The sequence below is a fragment of the Patiria miniata genome, unplaced genomic scaffold (genome assembly GCF_015706575.1).
Source record: "Patiria miniata isolate m_02_andy unplaced genomic scaffold, ASM1570657v1 HiC_scaffold_18, whole genome shotgun sequence".
NCBI lineage: Eukaryota > Metazoa > Echinodermata > Asteroidea > Valvatida > Asterinidae > Patiria > Patiria miniata.
This window is the reverse complement of record NW_024037056.1, coordinates 4736108-4762824: the sequence shown is the minus strand read 5'-3', so window position 1 is coordinate 4762824 and position 26717 is coordinate 4736108. Positions and strand designations below refer to the sequence as shown.

The following is a 26717-nucleotide window of genomic DNA, read 5'->3' as shown; positions in this document are numbered from 1 at the left end:
TCAAATTTTGCCCAATTTTGATGAAAATGCAAGGTTAACCCTTTACAATTTTAAACGTTTAAGAAAAGTAAAATTTGGCCAAATTTTGATGAAAATGCAAGGTTAACCCCTTACCATTTTAAACATTTAAAAAAAGTACAATTTCGCCTAATTTTTGATGAAAATGCAATGTTCATCCCTTACAATTTAAATGTGTAAGAAAGGTACAATTTTGCTTAATTTTGATAAAAAAATACAAGGTTAATCCATTCCATTTTTATACGGGGAAGAAAGGTACAATTTTGCTTAATTTTGATGAAAATGCAAGGTTAATCCCTTACAATTTTCAATGGGGAAGAAAGGTACAATTTTGCTTAATTTTGATGAAAATGCAAGGTTAACCCCTTACAAATTTAAACGTCCTAGAAAAGTCAAGTTGTGCCCAATTTTGAACTTTACATTTGTAAGGGGTTAATCTTGTATTTGAATCAAAATTGGGCGAAATGAGACTTTTTGTAGTTTAGTTTACATAATTTTTTGTGTACTGCAAGTTTTAATAAATTATATGAAGATATAATTTTATATTTTGATGCATTTCTCTGACCAACTTGCAAGTGTTCATGAAACTTAATACACACATAATCTTAACAGTAACATTTGAAATCAAGGCCTGTGGTCGATTAAACATAGAAAAAATAGTTTGTTGCTTCCAAAAGTACCACTCTTTAACATTAGTACCTGAAAACCTGGACGGAAATGACATATTAACATTTTTTTGTGATATATGAACTTATTAATACCAGCAGCTGACGTCACGATACAGTGCGTAACTTACGACTTGCGCACAATTTGTTGCGATGGATTTTAATGAAATATTGAGCATCTGCGCAAACTTTTAAATAATCTGCACATTTTTTTTATGAGGATAATGACATCATTTTTGACAACCGTTTGTCTTTGATTGGTTCAGTTTTGCCTGACTTTCTTCAGATTCTTGCTTTAACTCTGAAATTCTGTCACAAGTAAAATAACAATTTGTTTACTTCAAACACACAGCTGTGAGTGTCTTCTATCAACCTTGATAAGTTGTGCAATGACAGGCTGCAAGACAAGCATGATTTGCTAGCAAAACTGTTAGTTTTCATTTGCTACACCACAACTTACAGCACCTTAAATGATTACCCAAGCTACGCCATAACTTATCCCGCAAGTCGCAGTCTTACTCACCATGAAAAGTGTCATAAAATGTTGTGCAGTGTCAAATTTTGCGCAACTTATGCAATAAATTATGCGCAAGCGGAGTTATGCCATTGGGAAGTTTTGTGAAGTCAGCTGCAGAAAGGCATGCCTTTAAATTCTACCTCAAACGTTATATCGAAAAACAGTGAAATTGTATCCAAAAATGTACATAAAGGTTCACTAATTAACATGTGTAATATCAATATGGCATGTACAGTTTTTACAGAACTTTAGAAAAACATTGAAATCTATGCAACTACTTTTCCTATCATGATATTAGTTTTTTACAATTGACTTATAAACAGCTTGACAGATGCTATCATTTTATAGAAATATGCTGAAATGGCATCTTGAGTAGTTAAACTTGTATATTTTTGAGTAGTTAGCCTTGTATATTTTTGAGTAGTTAGCCTTGTATATTTTTGAGTAGTTAGCCTTGTACATGTATATTTTGGTTGTAAAAAAAACAAAGGTGATGTACAACTTGTAACTATACATGAGGCGAGTGAAATATAAAACTTAAATGTGATTAAACCATTACAGAAACTCCATCCATGCGTGACTTTCAGTGCTCTCATAGTGTAAGTTTGTACAAGTATTGAAATTGAATATTTCTCTTGATTAAACAGTATGCTTCAAACTCACATGTGGCAGTCAGAAAAACTCAACGCCTAAAGCAACGACCATAAAATACAATGCACTTCCTTCTACATTTGTACAACTACAATTAGGAATGTACATACTCTGCATACAAAGATAAAGAATATTAAGAAATTGAGTAGTTGCCCCCCCCCCCCCTCAGTAAAATGAAAATACCCTTAGAATGCACAATATTGACCATATTTTCAGCGTTGTCATTTTTCTTGTACCCTATTTCTTGCAAATTCTCCTCACAACCCTTACTTTCTACGAAATCCTTAAAAGTTTCCTACCGGTTCTCCATATATTCGCCTTCTGTTGAACGGATCCGACGACATTAAATCTTCTGGTAGTTGGCAGCATCAATGCTGTCCGTTCTCATGAGTCGGCCAGGATGGTGCATCAAATCAACGATGTAGGACTTGGGAGGAAACTTGGGTTTGACTTGCTGTAAGAAAACATGAGGAAAAGAGGTTAATAAGCTTTCATTCAAATACTAAGAAAATTCCTGCAATTTGGGAGTCTGAAAATGTCTTGGTGCAAGTATTGTGGGGTAACATACTGAATATATCGTGTTTATACGTCGGTGAAGGGCCAAACCTAATATTGAATTGACAGGTATCTACAGTAGTTGAAATATCTTGTTTTTGAGGGGAATATGAAGTTCTTAAAGGCAAGACGAAACTTGGGCAATAGTTAAAGAGTTTTGGTAGGTTCAAAATGCTTTAAGTGATTCCAGGTGCAGCATCACCTTATGTGTTCACAAACGTGATTCAAGAAAGTGAACTCCATGCTTAGCTCATGTCATCAAAAGCCCTTTGATGGTGGTCACTATAGACTACTACGATGATACCCATTTTCTGCGGTGGCACCAGGCACGCACAAGTCACGCTCAGGTAATACACATGCACTCTGGGCTCCTTCCACCAACAGCGCTACCAAAATACTGAACGCACTTTGCCTTTAGGAACGTGTGTGGCATGAGTGCAACATGGCACCACTGCAAAAATGACTTCTAATTTGTTTGGCGAATTCCAGTACATGAAGCAGAATGGGATCATCATGGAGGTCAATGAGCTGGTGTTTAATAGAGCTTTTGCATAGCAGCCATTTGATCCCTCAGGTGCATTCAATATTACTCAATCAAAATAACAAAATATCCTCCAAGGTGGCTGCTATAGAGTACCAAAGTGTTACGTCATAAGACCAGAAAATGTAGTGCAAACGAATGGAATACGCGTGTTGGTTCACGGGCCGAGTCACGCGCTATAATGCCTTGTACATACATTTTTTTTGCACATTAAGTATTCACTTCGGTGCTCTATAGATGTCAATATCTGAAACAAGACAGTCATCTTACGTTATCATCTTCATCTATCAGCACGACTTCATTCCAAGCTCTGTTGTAGTCGCCTCGCACGAGAGAGCAGGCCACACCAATACGATCACACAGAGTCTGGTGAGAAAGAAAAGATACTCATTCACTCTGAGTGCAGTTTTCATGAAAATGGTCTCATGTCCTGATGAACAGGGGTAATTATTGCGAACCACTTGAGGACCCTTGATATAAAGCACTATAAAGCACAACATTATTATTATTCTAAACAGTTATTGCACCATAATTCCATCTTATGAATAGTTCTTGCACAAATTAAAGAGGACTCAATCAGGAACAGTGTATTATGTTTTTTAGAAAACTTGAAACTATTGTCATACTTATTTGTATGGCCACAAAACGAGTAGAAACTTAATAGATAAATTTCAGAGTTCTTCAAAGAAAAATCTGTAAATCTGAATTTTCGTCCGTTTTCTGGCCAAGCCTACCTTGAATAGCAGAGCCCTGTGGTAGTGGATACCCTTGTCTATTCTACCGATGGGAAGGATGTTACTCTTGAGTTCATACTTGAGCTGACTGATTGACAACTCATAGCTGAAGCTGGATAGCTGACCTCGCTCAATGGAACCACCCATCTTGTCACTCACAAATCTGCCAAGGAAAAGAAACAGGCAAATTAAGTGGTGAAAAAATTACCAGGAATACTTGAACTGGTGTACTGTTGTAGGTCTCGTTTGGTAAGATGGGGGAGGGGGCAGCAGCAGGCTTCAAATGTTGTTCCAATGCATCAATTTCACAAAAGCTGAGCTTGCCTATTAATGACATTGAATAACTATGCATCAAAGACACCAGAGCAAAACTGAGATGTTTTTGCATGTATTGATAAATTGGTCCTGTTTTTTTTTAACAGCATGAAACAAGACAGCTATTACATGCTCACTGAATGAGGCCCTTTCCTTCACATAAATTGTCCAATGTTGGACTCGGTCCAAACGATGCGAGTATAGGTATATGTTATGCCACTTTACCACTTCCAATGAATTCGGACATGGCCTTGGTACAAACATTTCAATAGGAACTTACTGAGCCACCACATCCAGCTGTTCCCTAGTGGTGGGCAATCCCGCGGCATTGATCAGCATCTCTGTGATGTACTCTTCTAGTTTAGGGTCAGCTTGGGGTTCAAAGGTCGGTGGTTGCTGAGCTAAGATGGCTTCCTGCTCAGCCAGACGTTCTGCTTCCATACGCTCACGTAACTCTCGTTCCTCTTTCTCCTTCTTGGTTTCCCGTCTGCCCCTAGAAAAAAAATTTTTAAAAGTAAAATAACATAGGAAGACATACCGTTATAAACACAAGATAAACAAAAGTCAACTATAAAGGAATGTCATGGTAATGATCTATCCAAGGCTGGTAAGAACTAGGATGCAGAACAATTATTTTGATAACACCGCACTCACAGTTTCTGATTGGCAGAGAGGGAGTCACATGGCATTCACTATTTGTTATCTTGCTGTGCACTGCCAAAAGTACTTCACCCATAGTAACCAAAGTACTATACCCATAGCTACCAAAGTACTATACCCCAAGCAACCAAAGTACTGTGATACACGTATTGTGTGCAAATGCATATGGGCGTACGCAATGCGCGTATTGTTCCTAAGCGCTAGCGCAACAGAGCTGGGTTCAAACATTTCGTGAAGGGGTAGTTTTGGAAAAGTGCAAGTAAATTTTCAACTAATTTCGTATTAAGATAGAAGTTCATTTTACTTGCATTTTTAATAGATGAAATTAATTAGTTATCGCTGAAAACCAAGCAAAATCTGTGGGAGAGGCGTTATAAAACAAATATCACTGTTTTATCTCGTGATGTAGTAAAACTAGCCTCCCTCGGTGATCCACGGAGCATTCTATTTTCCCTCGGCTTCACCTCTGGAAAATAGAATGTCCATGGATCACCTCAGGTGCCTAGTCTTATTACACCACTCGAAGCAGTCAATATTTGTATAAAATAGAATTTGCTATTTTGGAAGCCCAAGGGAATGTTTGTTCTAGCGGTGTTTGTTCTAGCGGTGTTTGTTCTAGCGGTGTTGGTTATAGCAGCGTTTTACTGAAATCTCTTCTCATTCACATTAATGAAGAGACATCATTCCAAAAACGCAAACCTTTCACGGTTTTGTTACCTCACTATACAAATGTGAAAACTGTTCTGCTAAAATTAGCACAATTTTGCTTTAAACCTTTAAGAGGCAGCAAACATTTTTTTATCATGCCAGCCAGAAAATCTTAAGGATTAGAACTAACACACAACCCTTGTTAATGACAGAATAGCCACATGGGGCATTGGTATTACAGCTTCTTCACTCACCCTCTCATTGCTGACTTGGAGGACTTGCTAGCTACGTTAGTTCTTGAGGTGTCTGTCTTCACATCTAGTTCTGATGGGTTCGTTGGTGGTGCTGGGGATCTGGGTGGGCTGCAAGGAAACAGTGAACAAAGACGATGAGCGTCAACCTTAAGAACACAAAAAATGAGGCAAGGACCAAGAACGATCTGCAACAAAATGAAAAGGCAAATAACCAACAAGTCTGAGCAGGAACTGGGTTAACAACAGCTTGACCAAATTCATTCGTTGAGGACATATTTCACAAATCAAATACAGTGGAATGTCGCAATACCAAACACTGCTACTGAACATTGTGCTTGGCTCCCGATTTTGTGCACAGCACGTACTGAACATTAGTGTTGAACAATGTCAACAACAGAGCGACAAGTGGCTATTATTTCCCCATTGCTGTAGATAATAAGCTCAAAAATTGTGTAATTACATAATTCAATAGACGGCCTGGGTTCAAAGTCGTCTTTCAGTAACTACCAGGGCGTGCAGGGTGACGTTCGGAAGGGCGGTTTTTATTTATTTATTTTATTTATTTTAAATCTTTGGACAACACAGAAGTAAAAAATATCTCATTAGCAGGGTCTGCTTTGAAAAGTGAGTACCAGAGCACCAGCAGATTAAAACCGCACATTTACCGAATGATCGCTATATTACAAACAATTTCTGTGGATCCCGCGATATTTGTTATAACGACGTTCAACTGTACAAGTCAATCAATGAATCAACGCGGCTTGCTTTACCCCAGGCTACATCCAGATTACTTTGCTACGACAATCATAAACACACGCACCAAATGGACTGGCCTAGGCCACTTAACATACACATGTAGAACTGCTAATGAATGGTGATGATTGACAATAAATAATGACAACCCACCTGGCATCAGCTGATACACAGTTAATCAGGATGACTGGTCTCTTCTGGTCCACTTCCTGTTTGCTCAACTCTTCTAGAGTCAGGAACTTGCCCTCTGTGCGTACCTGCGGATCATTAAACCACCAATAATCATTAAAAAATGAATCCTTCCATTGGAGTCCTTGAGCAAGACACTTTACATCAATTAAATCCTTTCTCTAAAGAGCTAAGAAATATATGGATAATGAGACATTGTCATTTTATTCTTGCATCTCAAAAGAAAGATTCTCAGCATGCACTGCTTCATGTTTACGACCACTAACACATTTCTTGGTGCCAAAAGAATATTCAGGGAACATGTCCATCATTCTAAATTACACTCCCTATGCATGGTATAGATGCCGTGTGCAAACAAAGAGGACACATTTTGAAAACTGTTTGAGATCCCTGTGGATGTCACACCGTGTGCGCATACTGGTTCGCATGCATGAAGCGCAAAGTACGCACATTCTGCATGTGCAAGCCATGGCATCTTCCTGGAGAATCAGGCACTGTCAGCAATGCGTTTGAATGTCCCTCCCAGCGGCCTCCACTAACTTTCCTTTCTAACTGTTGTGTAGGGCTGTCCCGAATATACCAAATATTCAACTATTTGATCATTTGTTCATTGTTCCCATCCTTTAAGCACTTACAACATTCCTACTGTAAAACACACCAGCTGCCCATAATTGTGATCGCCGCACGCATCTTTAGCCCAGCGTGGCAGGCAACTGCAAGTGGGGTGTGTAAAGCTTGATCAAAGAGTTTTGAATAATCAAATATTCGGTGGAACGAAGCTCCGTATAATTGAATACTCAATTATTGGAAAAAGGACAGTCTTATACCGTTGAGGGGGTATTTGTGTTCAGAGCTTATAGTTGGAATAAGAAACAACATTTTATTTCACACTGCTAACATTCGTCCCAAGTGTCGACCTCATGGTTATCTTACCCGGCCTGCATCATAGAATCCATCTTGAATGATGTCATTAGGACCCAGTACCCCCATCAGAGCATACTTAGCAGGCAGAGTGCTGTCTAGCAAACGTTCCAAGGCAGCATCACTGAAACTGCTCTGTCTTGTACTGGACAACTTGATTTCCTTCAGGATATCAAGTCCGCTGCACAGAAGCAAACAATGAGACAGGTGTAACTGCCCATGTGGTAGTCATCAAGATTCATGTGTACTCTTGAAGTGTACATGTCCTTCATTACGACACAGGACTTGGAACAAAGGCTTACCTGAGACAATAAGATCCCTAAATACCTGAGCACAAGTTCTTGGTGGTTTGAGTGTGCAAACGTGAACAAAAGAAGGGAACAGTACGGGACCTGGGTAGAATAGACCGATCTGAGTGGCCCACTTTTTGTGATTTTTGAGTTGGCTATCCAATATTAAGGGCACGTTCCAATTTCCCTTTGGTATTTCCCACAATGCACTCCCCTTCCATGATGTAATTAGAGCTATAAAAAATGCACCTGTGAGGGGCATTCAGGCTTGGACGCACCCCAGTAATGGCTACCAGAACTGTCATCGCAATTTTACAATCAAATTGGTGTATAGAAAAACCAGACTCTATGCACAGACAGTGTGCCCCACAATCTATGCTTACTTGAATCATCATGTTGCTACATCTACTGGAGGGCAAAATTTAAATATGTGTTGGACTCACCCCAGTTTGCATAACTCTGTAGCGACGAGAGGGTCTGTAGCACACACCATGATGGCCCATGATGCACTGCGTCGGACTTCATCATTACCTGATTGTAGGAGCTTCAGTAATGGAGATAGGCCACCTAGGCCACGCAGCTAAGTCACAAATAAACAAAATAATTAGGGAATAATGAATAACCAGGTTGATGTTGGTTTTTGTAGCTTTGGTTACAAATTACAATTTGTGTTTTAGTACTTAGTGCTTTCACCAGATCAAACGTACAATTTTGTACAAGCACACTTTGACAATTTTGGCGATTTCAAGAAAAGGATTTTACATTGCACTGATTTGCACCAATATTGAAGTTACATGAAAATGACTTGCTCAACAATATGAACTGAATATCTGAAGACAAAATTTAACTAGGCTGCAACAACTGAATGAGATAAAAGTTGGCTACAACAACTGATAGAGAAATGAATTTACCTGATTACGGGAGTCGGCATCGCATACGAATGCTGCAATAGCCAGGGCTGCTTTGCTCTGTACTGAGGTGTTACTGTATCAACAAACAAAGAAAAAAAAACAGTACTCACTTTGGTTTACAGAAAAACTCTTCTTCTTGAAAGAAATATGGTAACAGACTTTGAAATACCCACTGTTTTAAAAACAAATCACTGTTGGAAAACAAAAAGGGGACTAGAAAAACCAAGCCACGTATTTAAAATAGTAGGCTTTTTTAAGTGCTGTAGTACACTGTAAAGTGAGGGAGAAAGCTGAGAGAGATATACGGAACATAAAAATAAAAAAAAAACATTCGCTGGCAACTGCTTACTGGAATGACCTGAAATATACACATAAAAAAATAGGCCTGTTTTCTTGATGGAAAATTGAATGTAAAAAGATCCCATCTTACGTTGACAAAAGGGGCGTAATGAGAGCCCCAACCACACCCCTTTTCTGGATATCCACTCGTAGGATTTCATCTGTAGCCATATTGGTCAGTACGACGGCCGCGTTGGCCTGAGCGCCCTCATGTGAGTTAGTCAGTAAACCAATCAGCGGCTCGATACCGTTATGGTCGGCTATCTCCACACAGTTAGCCATCTGAGAGGTGGTCAGGTTAGCGAGGGCTAGCGAGGCATTCTGGACGACTTCTCCATTTTTGTTGTCCAGGAGTTTGATGAGGGGCGCAATGCCATCTACACACAGAAAAACAAAACCTGGTCACAAATCAAATTTGTGGGCTCTTTTTTTATTTCAATTTGTATTGCACACACTCTGTGTGGTAACCGTAATACTTTTGACTGATGGCCATCATTTTCCAAAATCTGGGAGCACTCTTTGTCAAAAGTGTAAGTCAGCATTATATTCACAAGTCTTATCACCTCCTGGTGCCATTACAGTGTAACAGCGAATAAACACTGGGCAATCCCGTAAATTCAGACGTAGATGTCCAACACTTTAATGAGCTGCTGTTGGAAAAGTGAATGTGATACATCACTAATAATGGGACATCTAATGAGTGGGAAACAATTACAGACCAAACTAAGGTACCACCACCTCAATGACCTTGTACATCATTTGGTCTGAGGTACGCAGAGGATTGGATTGTATGGAATGGCCCCACTGACTACTGACTTGTCACAGTTGATCTGACTGACTCATTATGGACACATGATGGCCTTATGATTGGCTTTTGATGAACTCATGATGGACATGTGATAGCTTTGCGATGACTGGTAATGGATTTGTGTCGACAAAGCTGGTCTTAAAGGTAGCCTCCATCATTTGTAATTTGTGCATTATGTTCGTTTGAAGCACCACAAGTGCTAAAAATGTAAAGAAGGGTGCTGAAAAAACTATAACCTGATGAAGTTTCAGCTCAGTAAATGCTGTGTATTCCGAGAAAACAATATTCTAGGATCTCGATTTCAAATCAAAAGTTTCTGAGTTATGTTTCGAATTGGGCCTGAATTTAGCGTCCGAGACACGTTCTCACTGAGCTGATTGCAGCTACGCGATGTCGCGCACTGAACCGACGAATTATAGCAACCACGTGCGTGTGTGCATTGTGTCAACGGTTGCGCGCACTTTGCCTAATATAAAAATGAACTACCTATAAAAATTTCCCAACGATGTGTCTTTAGACGCATAATTAGAAAGGCCTTCTTTCATTGATTTCTTCAAAATGACAGCTTGCCAGAAAGAATAATTTCACAGGGAGTTTAGTCCCCTTACTAAATCATTACTAAATCATTGCCCTTACTAAATCTTTATAATCAAGTATGTTTTTCAACAATAATTATGTCCTTTTTGGATAGCTGCAAATGATGGACTCTAGCTTTTATGATCCTTACCATATTCCGCGATGGTTACTCTGCAGATAGGACTCTGTGCCATGATCCCGAGTGCCTGGGCAGCAGCTCCCATGACTTGAGCGTTATCCGACGTCTCTAGCAACGAGATCAACGTCTTCTCTCCCTCCTGCTCATGGAAGATCTTGCAGTTTTCACCTGCAAGACAAAAATCACAAAAAATAAAAAATATATAAATGGGTTTGGCCCAAGCATCCCACAGAAGCCCAAGACATAACCAAGCAAGTAAAATTACCAACCCCAACTTCAGGTGTTTTGGGAGTTTTTTGACATACAACAAGATTTACGCCGGGAACAAGCCAACTACTGACCGTTTCTTGCTGCCCGTGCGATAGCCTTAGCGGCATGCATCTGAGCTTCAGGCACCGGTGACTCCACAGCGAATGCCAGGAGTTTCTGTAGTCCCCCAGTGGTCTGTATGAGTTCCATGGTCTCTACATCCTCAAGACAATTAGACAGAACCAGAAGGGCGTGGACGTGGAGATCCTCCCACTCCTACAAGAAATAACAATCAACACATGGCACTTTAAAAATGAGGGACCAGACAAGGTTCTTCAAGTATCAGCAAATTAATTCTGTATTTGCAAAGACAGAAACTTTAGACAGAGTGTTAGCTCAGTCTTCGACAATGAACAAGTAATCAAATATCTACAAATCAATACAAGTAACCAGTTACTACACCAATAGACAGACCAACCTTTGTGCTTACAAACTCCACCAGTCTCTCCAGGCCTTCCACCTCCCTCAATGCTTCTCTGTTCTCTACGTCCTGCGTACACAGCGTCAGGCAGCGCAGGGCCATCTCCTGAATGCTGGGGTAGTCAGACTTCAATAAGTCCAACAAGGACTCCAGACCATGCAACTCTCTGAGGATAACACAACAAAGGCTGGCAATAGTTATGCTATTAGCAAGTAAAGCAATAAAGTCACAGTGGTCTGATGTTATCAATCAACTTTCAATCTTTAAGCTAGAGATTTGCGTTTGTTGAGTAACAAATGCTGGGTGATCAGGTTTGAAAAAACCCTAAAGAATAAGACTCCTGTCTTGGAATTTGACTAACAGCATGGACTCACACAACGTCCAACCATTTCACTTTTTATTCACTTCAATACCAGAGACAATCCTGACCTGATGGCCGTTCTAGTCTGATAGTCCTGCAGCAGCAAGCAGACTGCCTCCACAGCATTCTTCTGTACGTCAGGATCAGTGACTGCTAGCAGCATGATGAGAGGCTCCAGGCCATCCTGCTCAATGATCTGAACTTTACTAGTGAACTCCTGGGCCATGCTAGCTATACACAGACTGGCAAATTCATGGACGAGAGTCTCCTCTGTCAATAGAACAACAGATGATAATCTTGTCAAAAATGACACTAAAAGTCGTATCGAAACCAAAATGTATGTAAAGCAATTCAACTCAACCCAAACAGAATACAGTTTCGGATTGCAGTTTTTTTTACCGTTCATTTTTTTCCATTGCCTAGACTCGGGGTTATCCAAGCAACTTCAACAGTCAATCTTTTGTCTTGGTAACTTACTCCATTTTCAATTCTCAAAATGTTAAAGTACTTATTAAAAGTTCAGAGAATAATTTGGCTTATTAACCGAATAGTACTTGTACTACATTGTATTACATTTGTGTTTATTCACTGAAGAATCAATAAAACCATTGACAACTGATGGGGCTACCCTGGTAAAATAACATGAAGTAAGTAAATAACTAAATAAATAGAGCGCTCAGGTGGTTTTGGGCGCTACAGTGAGTAATAGGCAGGGCAGTTTCAGTTGTTCAAGTGACTTAAGGATTTAAACGACTCCTAAACATTATACTGAAATGGGTTATCATTTACTAAAGGAGAAATGCACTGTGACAACTGATCTGTTTTCTTTTGTCTTGTACAATTCACAGGACGTTCCATTCCAATGGCCGTCTGTGATAATTTCCAACCACTCAACTATGACGACAATCTGATGAGCGATCACAAATGTTAGATTGGGATTTACCGTCTGGTGAGAGAAGCTTGATGACATTCCCAATGCAATCACTTTTCCTGAGCACTCTCCGAACTTCAGCTGTGGGCAAGACAGGGAAAATATAATATAAATGACACAAAAATATCTCCGTCATCATTCTAAAAGAAAGGATATGCTGTTTCATTGCTAACCAAGCTTTGAAAGTACTGCAATTAGTGAGTCAATATGGCTCATCATGCAAGTGTTCATCTCTGGTTTCTGTGCCAGGAACAGATTGAGAATGTTCGATTTGTCCTAGATGGAAGACCAGGCCATCGCAGATCCTGAACTGTCCGTCGGTCCACACAACGGACAAACACTAGACAAACTACACTTACGATGTGCTGACATGACTCCTAGTGTCATGGTGGCATTCCGACGGACAGTCTTCTCCTCCGAGGTGATGAGTTTCAGGAGAGGCGGGGCGGCACCCATTTCCATCAAGAGGGCCTTATTCTCATCACCTGTTGCCATGGTAAAACAAAGATAGGTTTAATAAGTGAGAGGTTTGCGGTAACACCATGTGGAACTTTCTCTTTTGTGAGTATGTGTGGCTCTGAGGAGAACCAGTTGGATTAATAGATAGGTTCCTTGACCGTGACTATTATTATAATGGCATCGTACACCTCCTACCAAAACCATGCTCATTAAGACTTGTTTTTGCCCAAGACCCTCCCAAAAGAAACACTTTCAGAGATGTAATTTGTAATTGTTCTGAAACTTATTAACAGTTTGACATGTTCTAAGAAATGATGCAAAATCAAGAATCAACTTCTCAAATCTATATAGATTGATATTGAATGAAGTACCCCTATCAACGAAAGCACAGGGTAACAACTGGCCTTAACATTGATGTAAAGCAACTAGGTATATATTAAAAGTAAAGGAACTTTTGTGCCCTCTAAAAAATTGGAGTTTTAACGAGTCCCTGTTCCATTCAATCCTCACACAGTGGTAAACCCGTATTGAAAAGAATGACTTGATTTATTTTGGACATGAATGAGAACATACACTTCTCTGCAAATTTGTAGAGAGCCTCGCATGATTTGATGAGGATGTCGTCTTCTGTGCTGTCGAGCATGAGAACCACAGTGGCTGCCTTCTTGCTCTCAACAGACAGAGCGTCAAACTGAAAGAGAGAGAGAAAAAAAAAAACTCAGCTAGATTTTGAAGGAGTTATTTAATGATTTATTTCAGTGCTTCTGGAGGGGTGTCTGTTCAACTTGCACAAACATTTTCTCATCACATTTTATCATGGTATGTAACCATGGAGGAAGGAATTTGTGTTCCTGCCACCATGAGTAAACATTTCCATAAGAGCAGTACAGTTAAACTTATTGTAATACAGAGGTATATATCCAAAGTTTAAGTTACTGGCAGTAAAATTGCGTTTTGGAGTGTTTTGATATGACCATGACAAAGTCTCATCAGGATTTGATAATAGAAAACTCTAACATGATAAAAGAACTGTGACACGATTCGGTACTTACAGTATCTTTGGGTGGTGCCTCTGTCTCCTTTTTGTTTTTCTTCCCCATTTTGAAGCAGTTTCTGTATTTGCAAAAAAGATGTAACCTGCTCACTTAATACCAAGTAAAGGAGGAAATAGAATAAATGTTGTAGCTAAAACTACAGACGGTGTACAGGGAGCTCAAGTTTAGCTCACTGGAACTTAACACAACTTACACAATTTTTACAAAATTCTAACATTGACTTATGTTACGGTAATTGACCATAGGGTTCCCTGACTTGACTATCAACCAAATGGTTCTTGGCCTTTATTTACCTTTAGAAAATTCTCCAAAGCCGCAGATTTCGAGGAAGAAAATGAAATCTACTTCAATAAGAAAGTATGATTAGATTAAAAACCCTAAAATTAAATGAATCTATAGTCAAAGAAAATTAAGAAAAACAGTTTGGCACAGTGTGGATTTGATCCTTCGAGCTACCAAAGCACTCTGGTTGGATGGGCTGTTATAAATTAGAAGGCACCTTTCCATTATGAAAGGTGCCTTCTAATTCTAGAAGTAGGTATAAATGTGATATAAACTCGCAACGTTTTTGCATGGCAATGCCCTAATGATAGCAGTTGAAAATCGTGTTGAGGCTGCCGTAATGATAGCCACTAACGTTAATTTTTTTTTAAAAATTACTTTTTCCTAAGGATTCTGAGTGAGAAACATTTCCACATTTTTCTTTGAAAATACTTCAAAAACATTTTCTAATCCTGTGTTTGAGAAAATTCATGAAGCTTTCCTTCTCTTTCGTAGCCAAATATTAACCAATAAATGAAATTAATGTTATCGTTTTATGTCATTTCGTTCTGGGCAAAAACCACAACATGCTCAACCAAGGTAGTGAGTTCAGCGTAAAACGTAACCACGACGAATATATCTGAAAGGGCCTGAAAAATGGCTGAAAATTTCGCGTTATTAAAAATAGTTCCTGTTGCTCAAATTCGACTTTAAAATGATTCTGAAGATATGGAGGATGTTTTTATGAAAAAAAATAAGTTGAGATCATTATAAAAACCACTTTCCGCATACCACGATAATAGGGAGTTCACCTCCGTTCGCACACTTGGTGCATGTCTTTTTTCGCAGGCATCGTACACATAATAAGCCACACCACCGTCAGATTTATTGCAATTTGAAAAGGAAGAGTTATACAACACAAAAGACAAGACAATTCGGGAAGGTTAATGGGCAATCTCTATTCCGAATGAGAAACGTGATAAGTACCGCGATAACAGGGAGTCCCACTCCCATCTTACATTGTAGGCCCAGACATGGCTCGGACAAGTCGGACAATCGTGCGGTGTAACGGGGAAAATCATAACTTTTTTGTAATGAGAGATAAAAAGCCGATTCAAAAACCAAACTTAAACTATTGTTTTTTTTATAAGGATTCCGATGACATTTAACACTTTGTTAAGTTTGGAATTTTGTGGGAAAATTAAGAGGTGTTAAAATAGTAATATTTTAAATTTAATACTAAAAATTACAGAAATTTCATTGAATTTTGCCATTTATTAAAATAATAAATTTTAAATTGTTATATCTCCAAAACGCAAGCTCATAAGGCAAAGTAAAAAAAAAAACATGTTTAGCGTCCCCGCCCGCTTCCTTTTTAGAGGCCGCCTCCTTTTTTTTTTTTTTTTTTTTTTTTTTTTTAAAGACAAAAATTGATAAATTTTAACGATCTCTGACGAAAGAAATCGTATTTTTAGACTTTTATACCGTGTTTAAAGCTGTGGAAATAGTCAATGAGTCCAAGTGGCGGCCATTTTGAAAAAAGCTGGTAACCATCTTGAAAAATAGCCCGGCCGCGTTGTCTTGAAAAATGTGTCGGGCGGCCATTTTGAAAAGAAAAAAAAAAAAAATAAGGGCCTCCTCCTTCCTTTTTGTCAAAGAGGCAGGACGCTAAACATGTTTTTTTTTTTATTTTGCCTAATATGAAAATGATTTAAACGTCATGAACGTTACCGATTTTGTCGTGTGATTCTCTTTCCAGTGATACCAAATATTCTAGGGTTGTAAGAAAAAATCCAAAAAGTGCTGAACTCCCTAACAAGGAAGGCCCATTAAATATCACAACTGGTCAATGACAATTCTAACGTGACACACGTCAAAATCGGCTACCTACTATCCTACTTCCTAGTCCTACTTGCAGACCTGCCAAAAAAATCCAAGATTGTTTCAGCTGACGGTTTAAAAAAAAAGCTGCTTGCAAATGGAAATTCTTACCTCTTCTCACAGTGTCAAATGAAAAGAACTGAAAAAATGGTTAGGGTTTTGGGAAGATGGGAATCCGGGAGAGTGTATTCCGATTATCGTTTGGTTGTTAGTGTTGCTATCGCTATAATTATGACGTCACACAATGAATAAGTCTGGTACCAACCTCGTCCCAGTGCTTACTTTATTTCCAACCGCGTTTCCAATAGTAAAGGTAGTGGTGGGCCCGTACTGCTCGACACCCTGGGGACGAGGTTGGTCTGGTACCGATTCTTGCAATTTTGCGCGAAAATAATTTTACGAAGAGACGAATGCCAGACAAGGTCACTGGATACCAGACTTATCAAACAGTGAAATAAGGTTCCTCATTGCGCCAGACTTTTATGCAAATTCTTACACAATCCAAGATGGCAGCGTCCATGGTCAACCAGTTTTTGGCTACTTCGTGGAGAACAGCTTCCCGTTTTTTACTGTTTCAAAAGGTTTATATTGGATTATATATTTAACAATTGATCAGTAGCTGTAAGAATACCTGAAAAAATATTGCATCCTGACGCCACTTGTTTTGGGTCTGGAACTGAGAAACATTCCGAAACTAAAGCAAATCATGCAAAAAGTGGGTGATGTCCAATTTTCATAATTTTGTCAAGTTCTAATTCAGTAATTGCACTCGACTCATTCCAGTCTCAGCCTAAAGCGTCTGCTCTGTGGTACCAGCTTTGTACACGGCCAAAGAAGTGGTGTCTAGATACCAGTGTTGGAGGTCTCGAGGCCGGCCTCGGCCTCGAGGCCGGCCTCGAGGCCGATTTTCATGGCCTCGGCCTCGGCCTTGGCCTCGGAGGTGCAAGGCCTCGGCCTTGGCCTCGGCCTCGGAGCCTTCTGGCCTCGGCGAATCAGTCGAGGCCGGCTCGAGGCCGCCCATTTTGATGTGTTTTCTATTCTAATTAATTTGAATTTTTTACCGTATCAAACCCTCGAGATTCTGCCGCAGTGGGTTCCGTAAAACGAACGCATATACAATGTACGCACAAATGAACTGGAAATGGTTGCATTGAACGTACCCACGTACGTAGCATCTTCGCCTAGCCTGCGCTTCAGCTTTCCACGTGCGTGCAAGCGTTATAACTGTTACCGCGTGCCAGACTACATAAGTCTGGCACCAATCCCATTTGCGTACAATAACATTTGGTAGTAGACTAGTCTGGTTGCAGTGTTGTAAAAAATTTTCTCGTTTCGCCTCTGTACCCCGACCTTTAAAAATGAATTGCGGCAAGGTGCGGCAAGCTTGATCATTTCTTTTTATAGGCCACTGTTTCAGTAAAAGTCTGAACTTTCTGGGTACGATCGAGTGTACTAGTCCGTACCATTTGTTTTCATAAAGATATGATAAAAACAATTACGATTTATCTAGTGGATTTTATTTTTACACGGTGATTTAAATGAAAGTTCCGGCTCACACGGTAATGTTTGGCGCAAATGGTCGATATGGAAAGCGCGATTTCAGAATTCGTTTTTCCATCCAAATGAATGCAAAGTTCTGAATGAATGTTTTAATAATACGAGTCAGTATTCCTCGTGGTACCAGGATACTTTTTGTATTTTAGAGCCATGTTGATACTTATTACATGTATAAGCACGGTTTGATATTGACTAATTTTGCGTGGTTACAGATATACGGCCAAACCTGTGGACTCCCTACCTCTTGCCATGATCTTAACATTCTTCGAAGCCATTGGATTCAAATCGGATGATCCGAGAATTCATGGTCATTTTGATGAACTGAGTGATATCTTGCACGCATGGTCCATGTTGCCGTGTTGTTTGGAGCGGGATTGGCCATTGCCAGACTTTGTCTGGTACCGCGGTATTAACAGTGATAATGCGTGGACACTTATCCCGTTGTGTGGAGCGGGATTGGAACTATGCTTTGCCCGTGCGTAATGGCGGGCCGTCTGGCATTGTCTGGTCGCATCGCGGTGTTTGCTCGGCGCGCGCCAGGACAGTGCGAAGGTCGGGGGTCGTGGTCGTAACTTTTTGGTTATGAGTGGTAAAAACCTGATTCAAAAATCAAGTTGTTGTTTATTTAATGGGGATTCCTATGATATTAAGCATTTTGATAGGTTTTGAAAATAAGATTTATAAAACATGCTAAAAGTAAATGATGTAAATCTTACAGAATAGAAACTCAAAATTTGGCCATTTAAATTGTTGTATCTCCAAAGGGCAAACACCTATGAGCCTGATTCAAACGCCATTGATTTTGTTGTGTAATTTGCTTTCAGTGATACAAAACTTGAGATTTCTTTCTTTAAAAAATAAAATTCGCCGGACTCTCTACAAGAGGAAACCCATTGCAAACTGTAAATTTGTAAGCCAGGCACTCCAAAACTCAGTGAATTCAACTAAAAAGATGTTAAAACTCCAACATAATCTTAGCCTTGTTTTAGTGATTTATATTTTATTACGTGTTTTGATAGCTGGCCTCGGCCTCGGCCTTGGCCTCGGAGGTGGTGGCCTCGGCCTTGGCCTTGGCCTCGCGGTTGTGGCCTCGGCCTCGGCCTTGGCCTCGGAGGTTGTGGCCTCGGCCTTGGCCTCGGCCTCGGAGGTTGTGGCCTCGACTACAACACTGCTAGATACTGCATTCTTTCCGAACATGCCGAATACATGTATTTGTTTCAATAAAAAGTATGATGTTTATTTTATTTTTTTTTAGTGTTTTTATTTTAATTTTTTAATTTATTTATTTATTTTATTTTATTATTTTAAATAAATAATTTTAATTGTCCATTTATTTATTTTATATTTTATTTATTTATTTTTTTTTGGGGGGGGGAGGGAGATATAGTAGAGAGTGTATATCCCAACATGCCTAGTCCGAGTAACTTGGACCAAACTTATCGCCTTTTTTAACATTTGGACATCGCCAGACCATGTCCAAATGTTAAAAAAGGCGATAAGTTGGGTCCAAGTTACTCGGACTACAACATGCCCAAGTTTTTACCCAATTTTTAACATCATTTCAGCAAGTGATAAAGGGTGGTAAACACTTTGATTTGCTGTATATATTTGACAGATTCATCTCGGATCATCAAGCAGACTATTCACATCGTCAAGCAATCCCATTGACCCACCACTAAATGCAGAGATTCCTATCCCTGAATGGAAACAGCCTGAGAATGAAAGCATTGAGCTGAAACGCGCCAGGCTGCTCTACCAGAGCCGCAAGAGGGGCATGTTGGAGAATGGTCTCTTACTCAGGTTAGTCCTGTTGAGCCCATGTCTGTTGTCCAGTTTAAGAAAATGGCATGCGCAATTTTTAAACATGTGCTCTTTATATTTGTAAAAAATTGCAGAGCACTCTACAAGTCTGAAAAGCTGGTAGTATATTAAAGCAATTTACCAATTTACCATACTGACATAAATGTTGTAAAGTGAACTGTGTCAAAAATTGTTGGGGTTGAAATGCTATTTGAATGTGCGCTTGTTGAGTAGATGTAATAAGTTTAATCCCACTGTTGTAACTTCAGAGATAGTAACCAGTTTTCTATTGTTTTCCACAGCACATTTGCAGCCCGCTATCTGCCCGCACTGAACGACGCACAGCTGGAGCAGTATGACCAGCTGATCAACAAACCTAACAATGACTGGGACATCTTCCACTGGGTAACAGGTAATGCAAAAATAGTACTATTAATCATTTCTGGTAATTAAACCAAAGATTTCTTAAAAGTACTCTATATAAGCACTATAGCTTGCAAGCCTATTAAAGTAGTTTTAGAGGTGGGAGGAAAACCCCAGAATGATCTTCTAGGGAAAACTCACGGAATCTTGAGGTCGGGACTGAAAACCCTACGTATTTACATTAACTTTGCCTCTGAAGATCTTGTCAAGAACCAACATCAGGCTGCTGAATTTTTTTAATTACATTTTAATATGATGCCAGCCGAGGTGTTGTATGGCATTTAGAATGTTGCTTGAACTGTGCCACTGATCACTGTCCAAATTTGTCCCTGCATACAGAGCACAAACCTACACCAGATGAGTACCAGGGCGATGTGATGGACCTCCTGAAGGAGCATGTCTCCAATGTCAACATGGAATCAAGAATCAGACAACCAGATCTACCAGAAGAAGAAATCAGGAAGATGTGAAACCAGCCTCCCAACCCCCTCCCCCACCCTCCCCACTTGTAGTAGACATGGTGCCCACATGTATGTAATTGGGCATATGCTGGAGTGTACAATTGTGACATTATACTATCCACAAGTCATCAGCCAAAGCTGCTGTGCCGCTTGGGTGTTGACCTGAGCACATGTTCTCGATTGTAAATAGTTCCTGAAAGCAATGTGATCCTGTTTTGATAACTACATATTGTTTGCTCAAATTGAATTCCAGATAGACTTGCTACAGAATTAAACTTATCACTTGCAAAAAAAAAGGAACTGTTGTCGATTTGCACAGGGGCTGTCCAGTTAAAAGAAAAGGCCTTCATCATTGGTTCATCTCAAATTGCTTGGTATTTTGTAACTCATTTCTAATAGTATGACAGATTGGCTGAAAAGTGTCCATTGACAAATAGGGTAGCAACTTATATGTATTTCTTTGACAGTACACATTAACCATTCATGAAAGAGATCTGGAACTTCTCACATGCCATGGCTGATGGTAATACCGGAGTCTTATATAGCGCACGTATATACCAACAATTAGGAACTCAAAGCACTGGAAATATGTCTATAATTAAAGACGGGTAAATGAAGTTTATGAGAAATATTAGACCCATGGTGTAGCACCTTGTAAGGGTATACAAGGTGCTGCGGCGCATTTTGCAGCCACTGCCAGAAACACTGGGGCAAACCCCTTCTCTTAGCGATAAATATTACTGTGTTTTGAATTGTGCATTACGCAACGCATGGGACCTACGGCTTCACGTCCCATCCAAAGGATGAAGCAATCATCACAACCTTAGATGTTCTGGTAAGTAAAGGGTTATAACGTAAAAAAAATTGACAATGTAAAACCAAAGCATTTCTGGATTCAACCACAATTGTTCCATCACTGTTATTAGAATTCTGTGTAAAATACAAAAATTAAGAGCTGTAAATAACTTTGTTTTATGAACTGGAATAAGAGTGAAAGAAAGACAAACTATAAATAAACTTCAAACAAAATCTCATTTGCCTTTAATAAATTATTTGTTTGCAAACAGTGTAATTGTTACGTTTACTGCAATTCTACAAAATGGTAATTTTTAAGAGCAGTGTACCCTGTATCAAAATGTACAACAGCATACAGGAAATATAATAGAATTTAAAATTGGTTGTGGTAACTTCAGCTTAAAATCAAAAGATGGGTACATTACATACCTTTTGTTTTTAATCATAAAGTAATAATGAGAAACCTTGAACCGTTCCAAACATTTTTTTTTAACTGAATCTTTGGTCATATCTAGCATCCAGTCTGCATTTAAACTGCTTCTCTTTCACAAAGCAATAAAAAAGTTTCTACTTTGTTATGCAGTCATTGAGATTTGCCATTCTAATATTCAGTTTTGTTTCAAAAGTGTAATTCTACTGCTTCATAAACATTTCCCCTTTGGTGGAAATGTGATTTCCCTCCGTAATGAAGCCCAAAAAGTTGGTGTTACTGTTAAGACTTTTGGAAGTGCGAGCAGTCACCTTTTCAATGGACTGAATTTGAATACATGTATTTCAAAACAACGGCAAAATCAGCTGTTGCTTTTATACAACACTTATACTGCTTATTGTATTGCTGCATAATCTTTCGAAACAACATGCTCCATAATGATAGGGAGACAGCCTAATACAACACAATGGAATGAGTTTCATTCTATTATTCAGATGACTGAGCCACTTCTCTGAATGGAGCTGACAAGCTTTCCAGGATGTGCATCAGTTTCTCTTTCTCTGCTTCGTTTGATCTCGTCCAGGCTAAGGCCAGGTGCTTGGCAACTGACTTACGATCTGGAAAGGGAAGAACAATTAGCAATCATGATTTTTATTTTCTGTTCAAATTCAAGAACTTGGTAAGGAATTTCACCTGTGCATGCGTACATCCCATAAATTTTCCAGATTGCCTTTTTTTATGAGGAACACAGACTGTTGATTAACCCTATCTTCCCAACTCCATCAAAATCCATTCCCTTTGGAGTGATTTTGAAAGACGAGCCATCTGTACCAATCCATCAAAATCCAGTTATAGTATTGGTGGTCTTGTCGTGGATTTCAATAGCTTTGGTCCTGAAGCATAATGTGAAGCAGGGTCAGTGATAGATTTTAGCAGACTTGGTCCAGTGCTTAGTAAACACATTCGGGAGTTCGGGTTCAGCACAAAATTAAACAGAACTATGAAATTGGGACTCTGGTACTTACCCAAGTAAAACTGTCCACTAGGTTGATCAAGCACTGCTTTGGCTGCACACAACCAGACTATGGTATCAGCTCCCTGCTCAGGACTTCTCAGACGATTCTTGAGTTTACTGTGGAATCCAGGCATGGAGGTCTGTACAGCCGGTGTGTCGGCCCAGCCTGGATGCATGACGGAGAAATGGATCGTAGGATGCAGTTTGGCCCACATTTCTGTCATGACCATCTGCTGACGCTGTGAGGACAAACAGAACAAGAGGTTTGAGCCTTTGAGGATAAAAGCATTTGTCATATGTATTTATGATAACTTCAAATGAAAAGAAATCTACACATTTATCTTGGGAAAATATGTGGCTTAAAAAAGGTGCTTCGTTTTCAATACTTCAGGCTTAATTGTTTGGTTGGATAAGTTACGATTATGAAGGTCCAGGTTTTTTGAGAAAAAAAACTCACACTTTAAAGGACACACAAATGTCCAAAAGACCTAAGTGCTGGCAATCAAGTGACAAACATTTCATTTGAAAAATATCTCGGTAATTTTTAATAGATGAGTCATTTTCTGTCCGTAGGTACAGACATTCACCACACAGCACATCAAAGTTAAACAACGGAAAGTGCAGTCAAAAGTACCAAATTTTGACTGATTTCTTTTTTTCCCCAAGTATGTTTAGAACAATTGTGCTGAAAATGGTGCAATGTAAACCAACCTTGTTTTGTGCATAGACCATAGTTCCATCAAACGACATCCGTTCACTTTGTAGATCAGAAAGACTCAGTTTTTGTGAGTACATTCCTCCAGATGATACAGTTACCTAAGCAGAAAATGAGCAAAAGTCCATGAAAAAACATACAGACAATTTTGAATCTTGCAGTGACTGTCCTAATTCACATTAAAAATGAGTGGTTTACAAAAAAATGATCTGACTTTGATGGGTCTTTGATGAGCCTGATTGCAAGACTGAACACCATGGCATCACATTCTATGACTGACCACTATGACCAAGCTGAAATTACAAATAGAGGCTATCTACTTACAACTCTTGATCCTGCTGAGTTTGTAAGCAGAGGCAGTAATGCTGTGGTTAGGAGGTAGGTTCCCATCGTGTTTGTGGCAAAGTTCTTCTCTAGTCCATCTTCAGTGACCTCCCGAGTGTTCACCATGCATCCTGCGTTATTCACCTTCGGGGAATTAAACAAATGATGGAATATTCTAATATATGTACATGACCTTATTTGTGTTACTTAAAGTTACAGATTTCCCATTTGTGGTTGTGATATACATGTATATTGTTTGGAGTGTAAGTAACCCTGCTGAAATGATGATTTGAGATCGACCTCTGGTGTTTTATGGTGTGTTCCTTACCAAAACATTCAGAACTTTCCCACTCTCCCTGAATTGCGTTGCAAACTCATAGACTCGTCTCGGTTGGGACATGTCCAGTATGTGCAGGTGTACATTCTGAAAGGATAAATTATATGCAAGTTAGCAAGCTTTCATTCTGTGAGGGAATATTGTTATCAGTTATCATTGATAACAACTATTAGTAACCAAAATTAACTGTGGTGTTGTTTTTTGAACTATCAAAAATATCAAAACCATTACCATGCTAAATGCAACAAAAAGCAACACTGGTAAAATTTGGTAGCACATAGCAGGGTTCTTATTTCAGCAAATTGCATTTTGTTGCATTTGGCAGGGTGCCTAGAGAAAACCTGTTAGGGTTTAAAATCTCAATCCTCCTAACTTGGGTTTAATAAAACATCTTTGAAAACACTTCCAGGAGTCTTACTTGATTGCCACTACTCTCCGTGATTTCCTTCAGTGCTTCTTGCCCCCTTACTTCACTGCGACACACCATGTGTACTGTGCCACCTGCCAAAGTGCCAATCAATCATTAATAATATCATAAATAATACTTATAAATGTCTGAGGTTGGATTTAACCCAGCCTATAGAATATCCCCTTGCACAGCAAGTGTCTATGATATGGGAGCAGATTCGGCGCTGAATTATGCAAAACAAGACTGTGTCTTGACCTCGAGATTCTGACCATTCGGGTCTTCCGTAACCCGTTGTTGTTTTACAAAAACATAGCATCCAAATTGACCAATCCACAGCTTAGTACACATTTCTGATCGAAATGACGTCCCAGTCTCTAAAGACCACTCCAATTGGCTAGCCACATAAAATTTACATATTACAACATAACGTTCAAGGCTCTGCCAACGTGAATGTCTGGTCCTCAGACTAGGTAAATTCTCACTCAACATTTTTCTACAAACCTTCCAGAATCCATCAAAATCTGCACTAAATCATTAAGAAACATCCTTAATCCTCAATAATCAAGGGGAACATGGGGAAAGCCCGACACGAGTAATAGCAAATAGTCTCTACCGTCCTAAATCCTGCAAATATACCTCCTTGCAGATTTGAAAGAGATAACAAGCATTTCATGTCATGATGGAGTCTTGATAGAAAGGCACAGAACCAACTGCAAGTGGCTGCATACCTCTCTTTGCAAGCTCATATGCCGCACATTTCCCAATACCACTGTTAGCGCCGGTAATCATGAATGACTGGCTAGAAAGGTCCACTTCAAGATCCTTCGGGTCAAAATGCTTGGCAGCCGACTCATAGCCACTCCTGGAAAAAAAACCAAAGAATAAGAAACAATATCAGGTGAGGAAACTTAAGGTTAGAAGAACTAAATTTGTTTAGAAATTAAGAATTTTTGTCAACTTATTTCTCAATGACTAAACTATTTGTGATCTCAAATGGATCACTTGTACAACCCATTTATTGTCATTAAGGTCTCTGTTAAACATCTTTTTTTTCCTTCTGAACTATCGTTTTGCTCTTGGAGTTTAACAAATGTCCATATTTCAAAATAGTTGAATACAAAAGATACCAGATTTTTGTGTGCGATCTTACCTGCAGAATTCCCTCAGGCCTTTTACAATGAAGACAGAATTTCTGTACAAAGTCATGGTGACGTACTAAAAGGGGCAAGAAAAAAAATATGCTGGTTGCTATGATCTTGACCTTAAAATGTACTTTCAAAATGTAAATGAGGTCACACTTAGATTGTTAATGTTATTAAATTGATTGAACATATTGTATTCTCAACTTGATTGATGATACTGTCCAAAAATGCAAATCTTATTTAAAAATATATTACAAATTGGTATCCCCCCCCCCCCTCCCGATAGACACATGCAGCCCTCAACATTTCATAGCCTGGGCTATTACAAAAATACAATGATGGGGAAAGAATGTAGTTTTACTAGTCAGTTAGTGAGTATTCAGACGCCACTTCTTTGGTTGTGCACACTTAGTCTAAGCCCCATAAATGTGGCCAATTTACTGGACTACCATCCGCATATTCTCACCCGCAATGATGTACTCACTAGTGAGTCTACTGGTTTAATGCAGTAATTACTTGTGGCTGCATTGTTACGAGTGCCGAAACGTCATACTTACAATTCAAACGTCGTCCTTCTGTGAGAAAAAGCGTGGCTTTAAATACTAACGCTTCGACGGAATTATGAGAATACGCTGATATGACATGTATGACTATGAAGGAACGAACGTCGCAAGCTCTACACAGTCATCGAAGCTAGTCAGTTAATCAATAACACGACGGTTTTTCCACTGTATTCAATGCTCAGTAGTCAGGGTACCATCCCGAGTTACACAACCAGGCACGTGCGTATTATATAACGTACTAGTACGTACAAGGGTCACTGGCCTCTGGTTGTGGAGGGGGCGTGGCAAAATATCATACGCGCTATAGGGGAACCCCCTTCTCAGCATACAATAGCGTTGCCAGGGTGATACTATACAGAGTGGCAGAATGCAACGGGCTAGAGATTTCAAAGCAAAATCGGGACGATGATAATATTATAAGAAGCAAAATAAGGACGTAAAAAAAAAATGGATGCACTATTCACTAAACTGTGATAGATTGTCACGTGAGCATTAATACATGTAGTACTAAGCAGCTGACACATAAGTCGTATCCGTTAAGGTTTAATTTCCATCCCAAAACAATTAAATTATCAATAAAGACA

General features: G+C 39.3%; 3 protein-coding genes across 5 annotated transcripts; 1 reads left to right on the top strand and 2 right to left on the bottom strand.

The window, feature by feature from the left end:
- Positions 1-489: 489 nt before the first annotated feature.
- Positions 490-16412, bottom strand: LOC119724353 (armadillo repeat-containing protein 3-like). 2 transcript variants are annotated; one of them, XM_038195369.1, is made up of 19 exons: positions 16274-16412; positions 14018-14078; positions 13539-13656; positions 12866-12991; positions 12519-12587; positions 11644-11845; positions 11212-11380; positions 10826-11009; positions 10497-10652; positions 9053-9338; positions 8623-8695; positions 8155-8291; positions 7434-7602; positions 6465-6568; positions 5559-5666; positions 4277-4489; positions 3682-3844; positions 3218-3313; positions 490-2305 (listed from the first exon to the last, which is right to left on the bottom strand). In XM_038195369.1, exons 2-19 carry the CDS (start codon positions 14063-14065, stop codon positions 2195-2197), a joined length of 2532 nt encoding a protein of 843 aa, XP_038051297.1. In that variant the 5' UTR covers positions 14066-14078; positions 16274-16412; the 3' UTR covers positions 490-2194. The 2 variants fall into 2 exon arrangements, with proteins under 2 accessions (XP_038051297.1, XP_038051298.1); XM_038195370.1 differs by lacking the exon at positions 16274-16412 and adding an exon at positions 16013-16074.
- Positions 16413-16638: 226 nt separating this feature from the next.
- On the top strand, positions 16639-21788 carry LOC119724352 (succinate dehydrogenase assembly factor 2, mitochondrial-like). The gene is made up of 4 exons (XM_038195368.1): positions 16639-16743; positions 19335-19519; positions 19822-19931; positions 20282-21788. The coding sequence occupies exons 1-4, from the start codon at positions 16645-16647 to the stop codon at positions 20410-20412; spliced, it is 525 nt and encodes a 174-aa protein (XP_038051296.1). The 5' UTR covers positions 16639-16644; the 3' UTR covers positions 20413-21788.
- Positions 21789-21962: 174 nt separating this feature from the next.
- LOC119724350 (dehydrogenase/reductase SDR family member 12-like) lies at positions 21963-26238 on the bottom strand. 2 transcript variants are annotated; one of them, XM_038195365.1, is made up of 9 exons: positions 26128-26238; positions 25579-25643; positions 25157-25290; positions 24438-24520; positions 24011-24106; positions 23683-23826; positions 23355-23459; positions 22654-22882; positions 21963-22245 (listed from the first exon to the last, which is right to left on the bottom strand). In XM_038195365.1, the coding sequence occupies exons 2-9, from the start codon at positions 25632-25634 to the stop codon at positions 22115-22117; spliced, it is 978 nt and encodes a 325-aa protein (XP_038051293.1). In that variant the 5' UTR covers positions 25635-25643; positions 26128-26238; the 3' UTR covers positions 21963-22114. The 2 variants fall into 2 exon arrangements, with proteins under 2 accessions (XP_038051293.1, XP_038051294.1); XM_038195366.1 differs by lacking the exon at positions 26128-26238 and adding an exon at positions 26037-26115.
- Positions 26239-26717: the final 479 nt, after the last annotated feature.

Bases quoted from the DNA above. Each gene is read 5' to 3' on its own strand.
- LOC119724353 (XM_038195369.1), bottom strand. From the start codon at position 14,065: ATGGGGAAGAAAAACAAAAAGGAGACAGAGGCACCACCCAAAGATACT. The intron at 11,381-11,643 runs GTCAGGATTGTC...TGTTATCCTCAG, and splicing joins CAGACTAGAACGGCCATCAG to AGAGTTGCATGGTCTGGAGT. The intron at 2,306-3,217 runs GTAAGATGACTG...GTTTTCTTACAG, and splicing joins TGATAGATGAAGATGATAAC to CAAGTCAAACCCAAGTTTCC.
- LOC119724352 (XM_038195368.1), top strand. From the start codon at position 16,645: ATGCAAATTCTTACACAATCCAAGATGGCAGCGTCCATGGTCAACCAG. The intron at 16,744-19,334 runs GTTTATATTGGA...TATATTTGACAG, and splicing joins GTTTTTTACTGTTTCAAAAG to ATTCATCTCGGATCATCAAG. The intron at 19,520-19,821 runs GTTAGTCCTGTT...TGTTTTCCACAG, and splicing joins GAGAATGGTCTCTTACTCAG to CACATTTGCAGCCCGCTATC.
- LOC119724350 (XM_038195365.1), bottom strand. From the start codon at position 25,634: ATGACTTTGTACAGAAATTCTGTCTTCATTGTAAAAGGCCTGAGGGAA. The intron at 25,291-25,578 runs GTAAGATCGCAC...TTTTTTTTCCAG, and splicing joins GGCCTGAGGGAATTCTGCAG to GAGTGGCTATGAGTCGGCTG. The intron at 24,521-25,156 runs GTATGCAGCCAC...GCACTTTGGCAG, and splicing joins ATATGAGCTTGCAAAGAGAG to GTGGCACAGTACACATGGTG.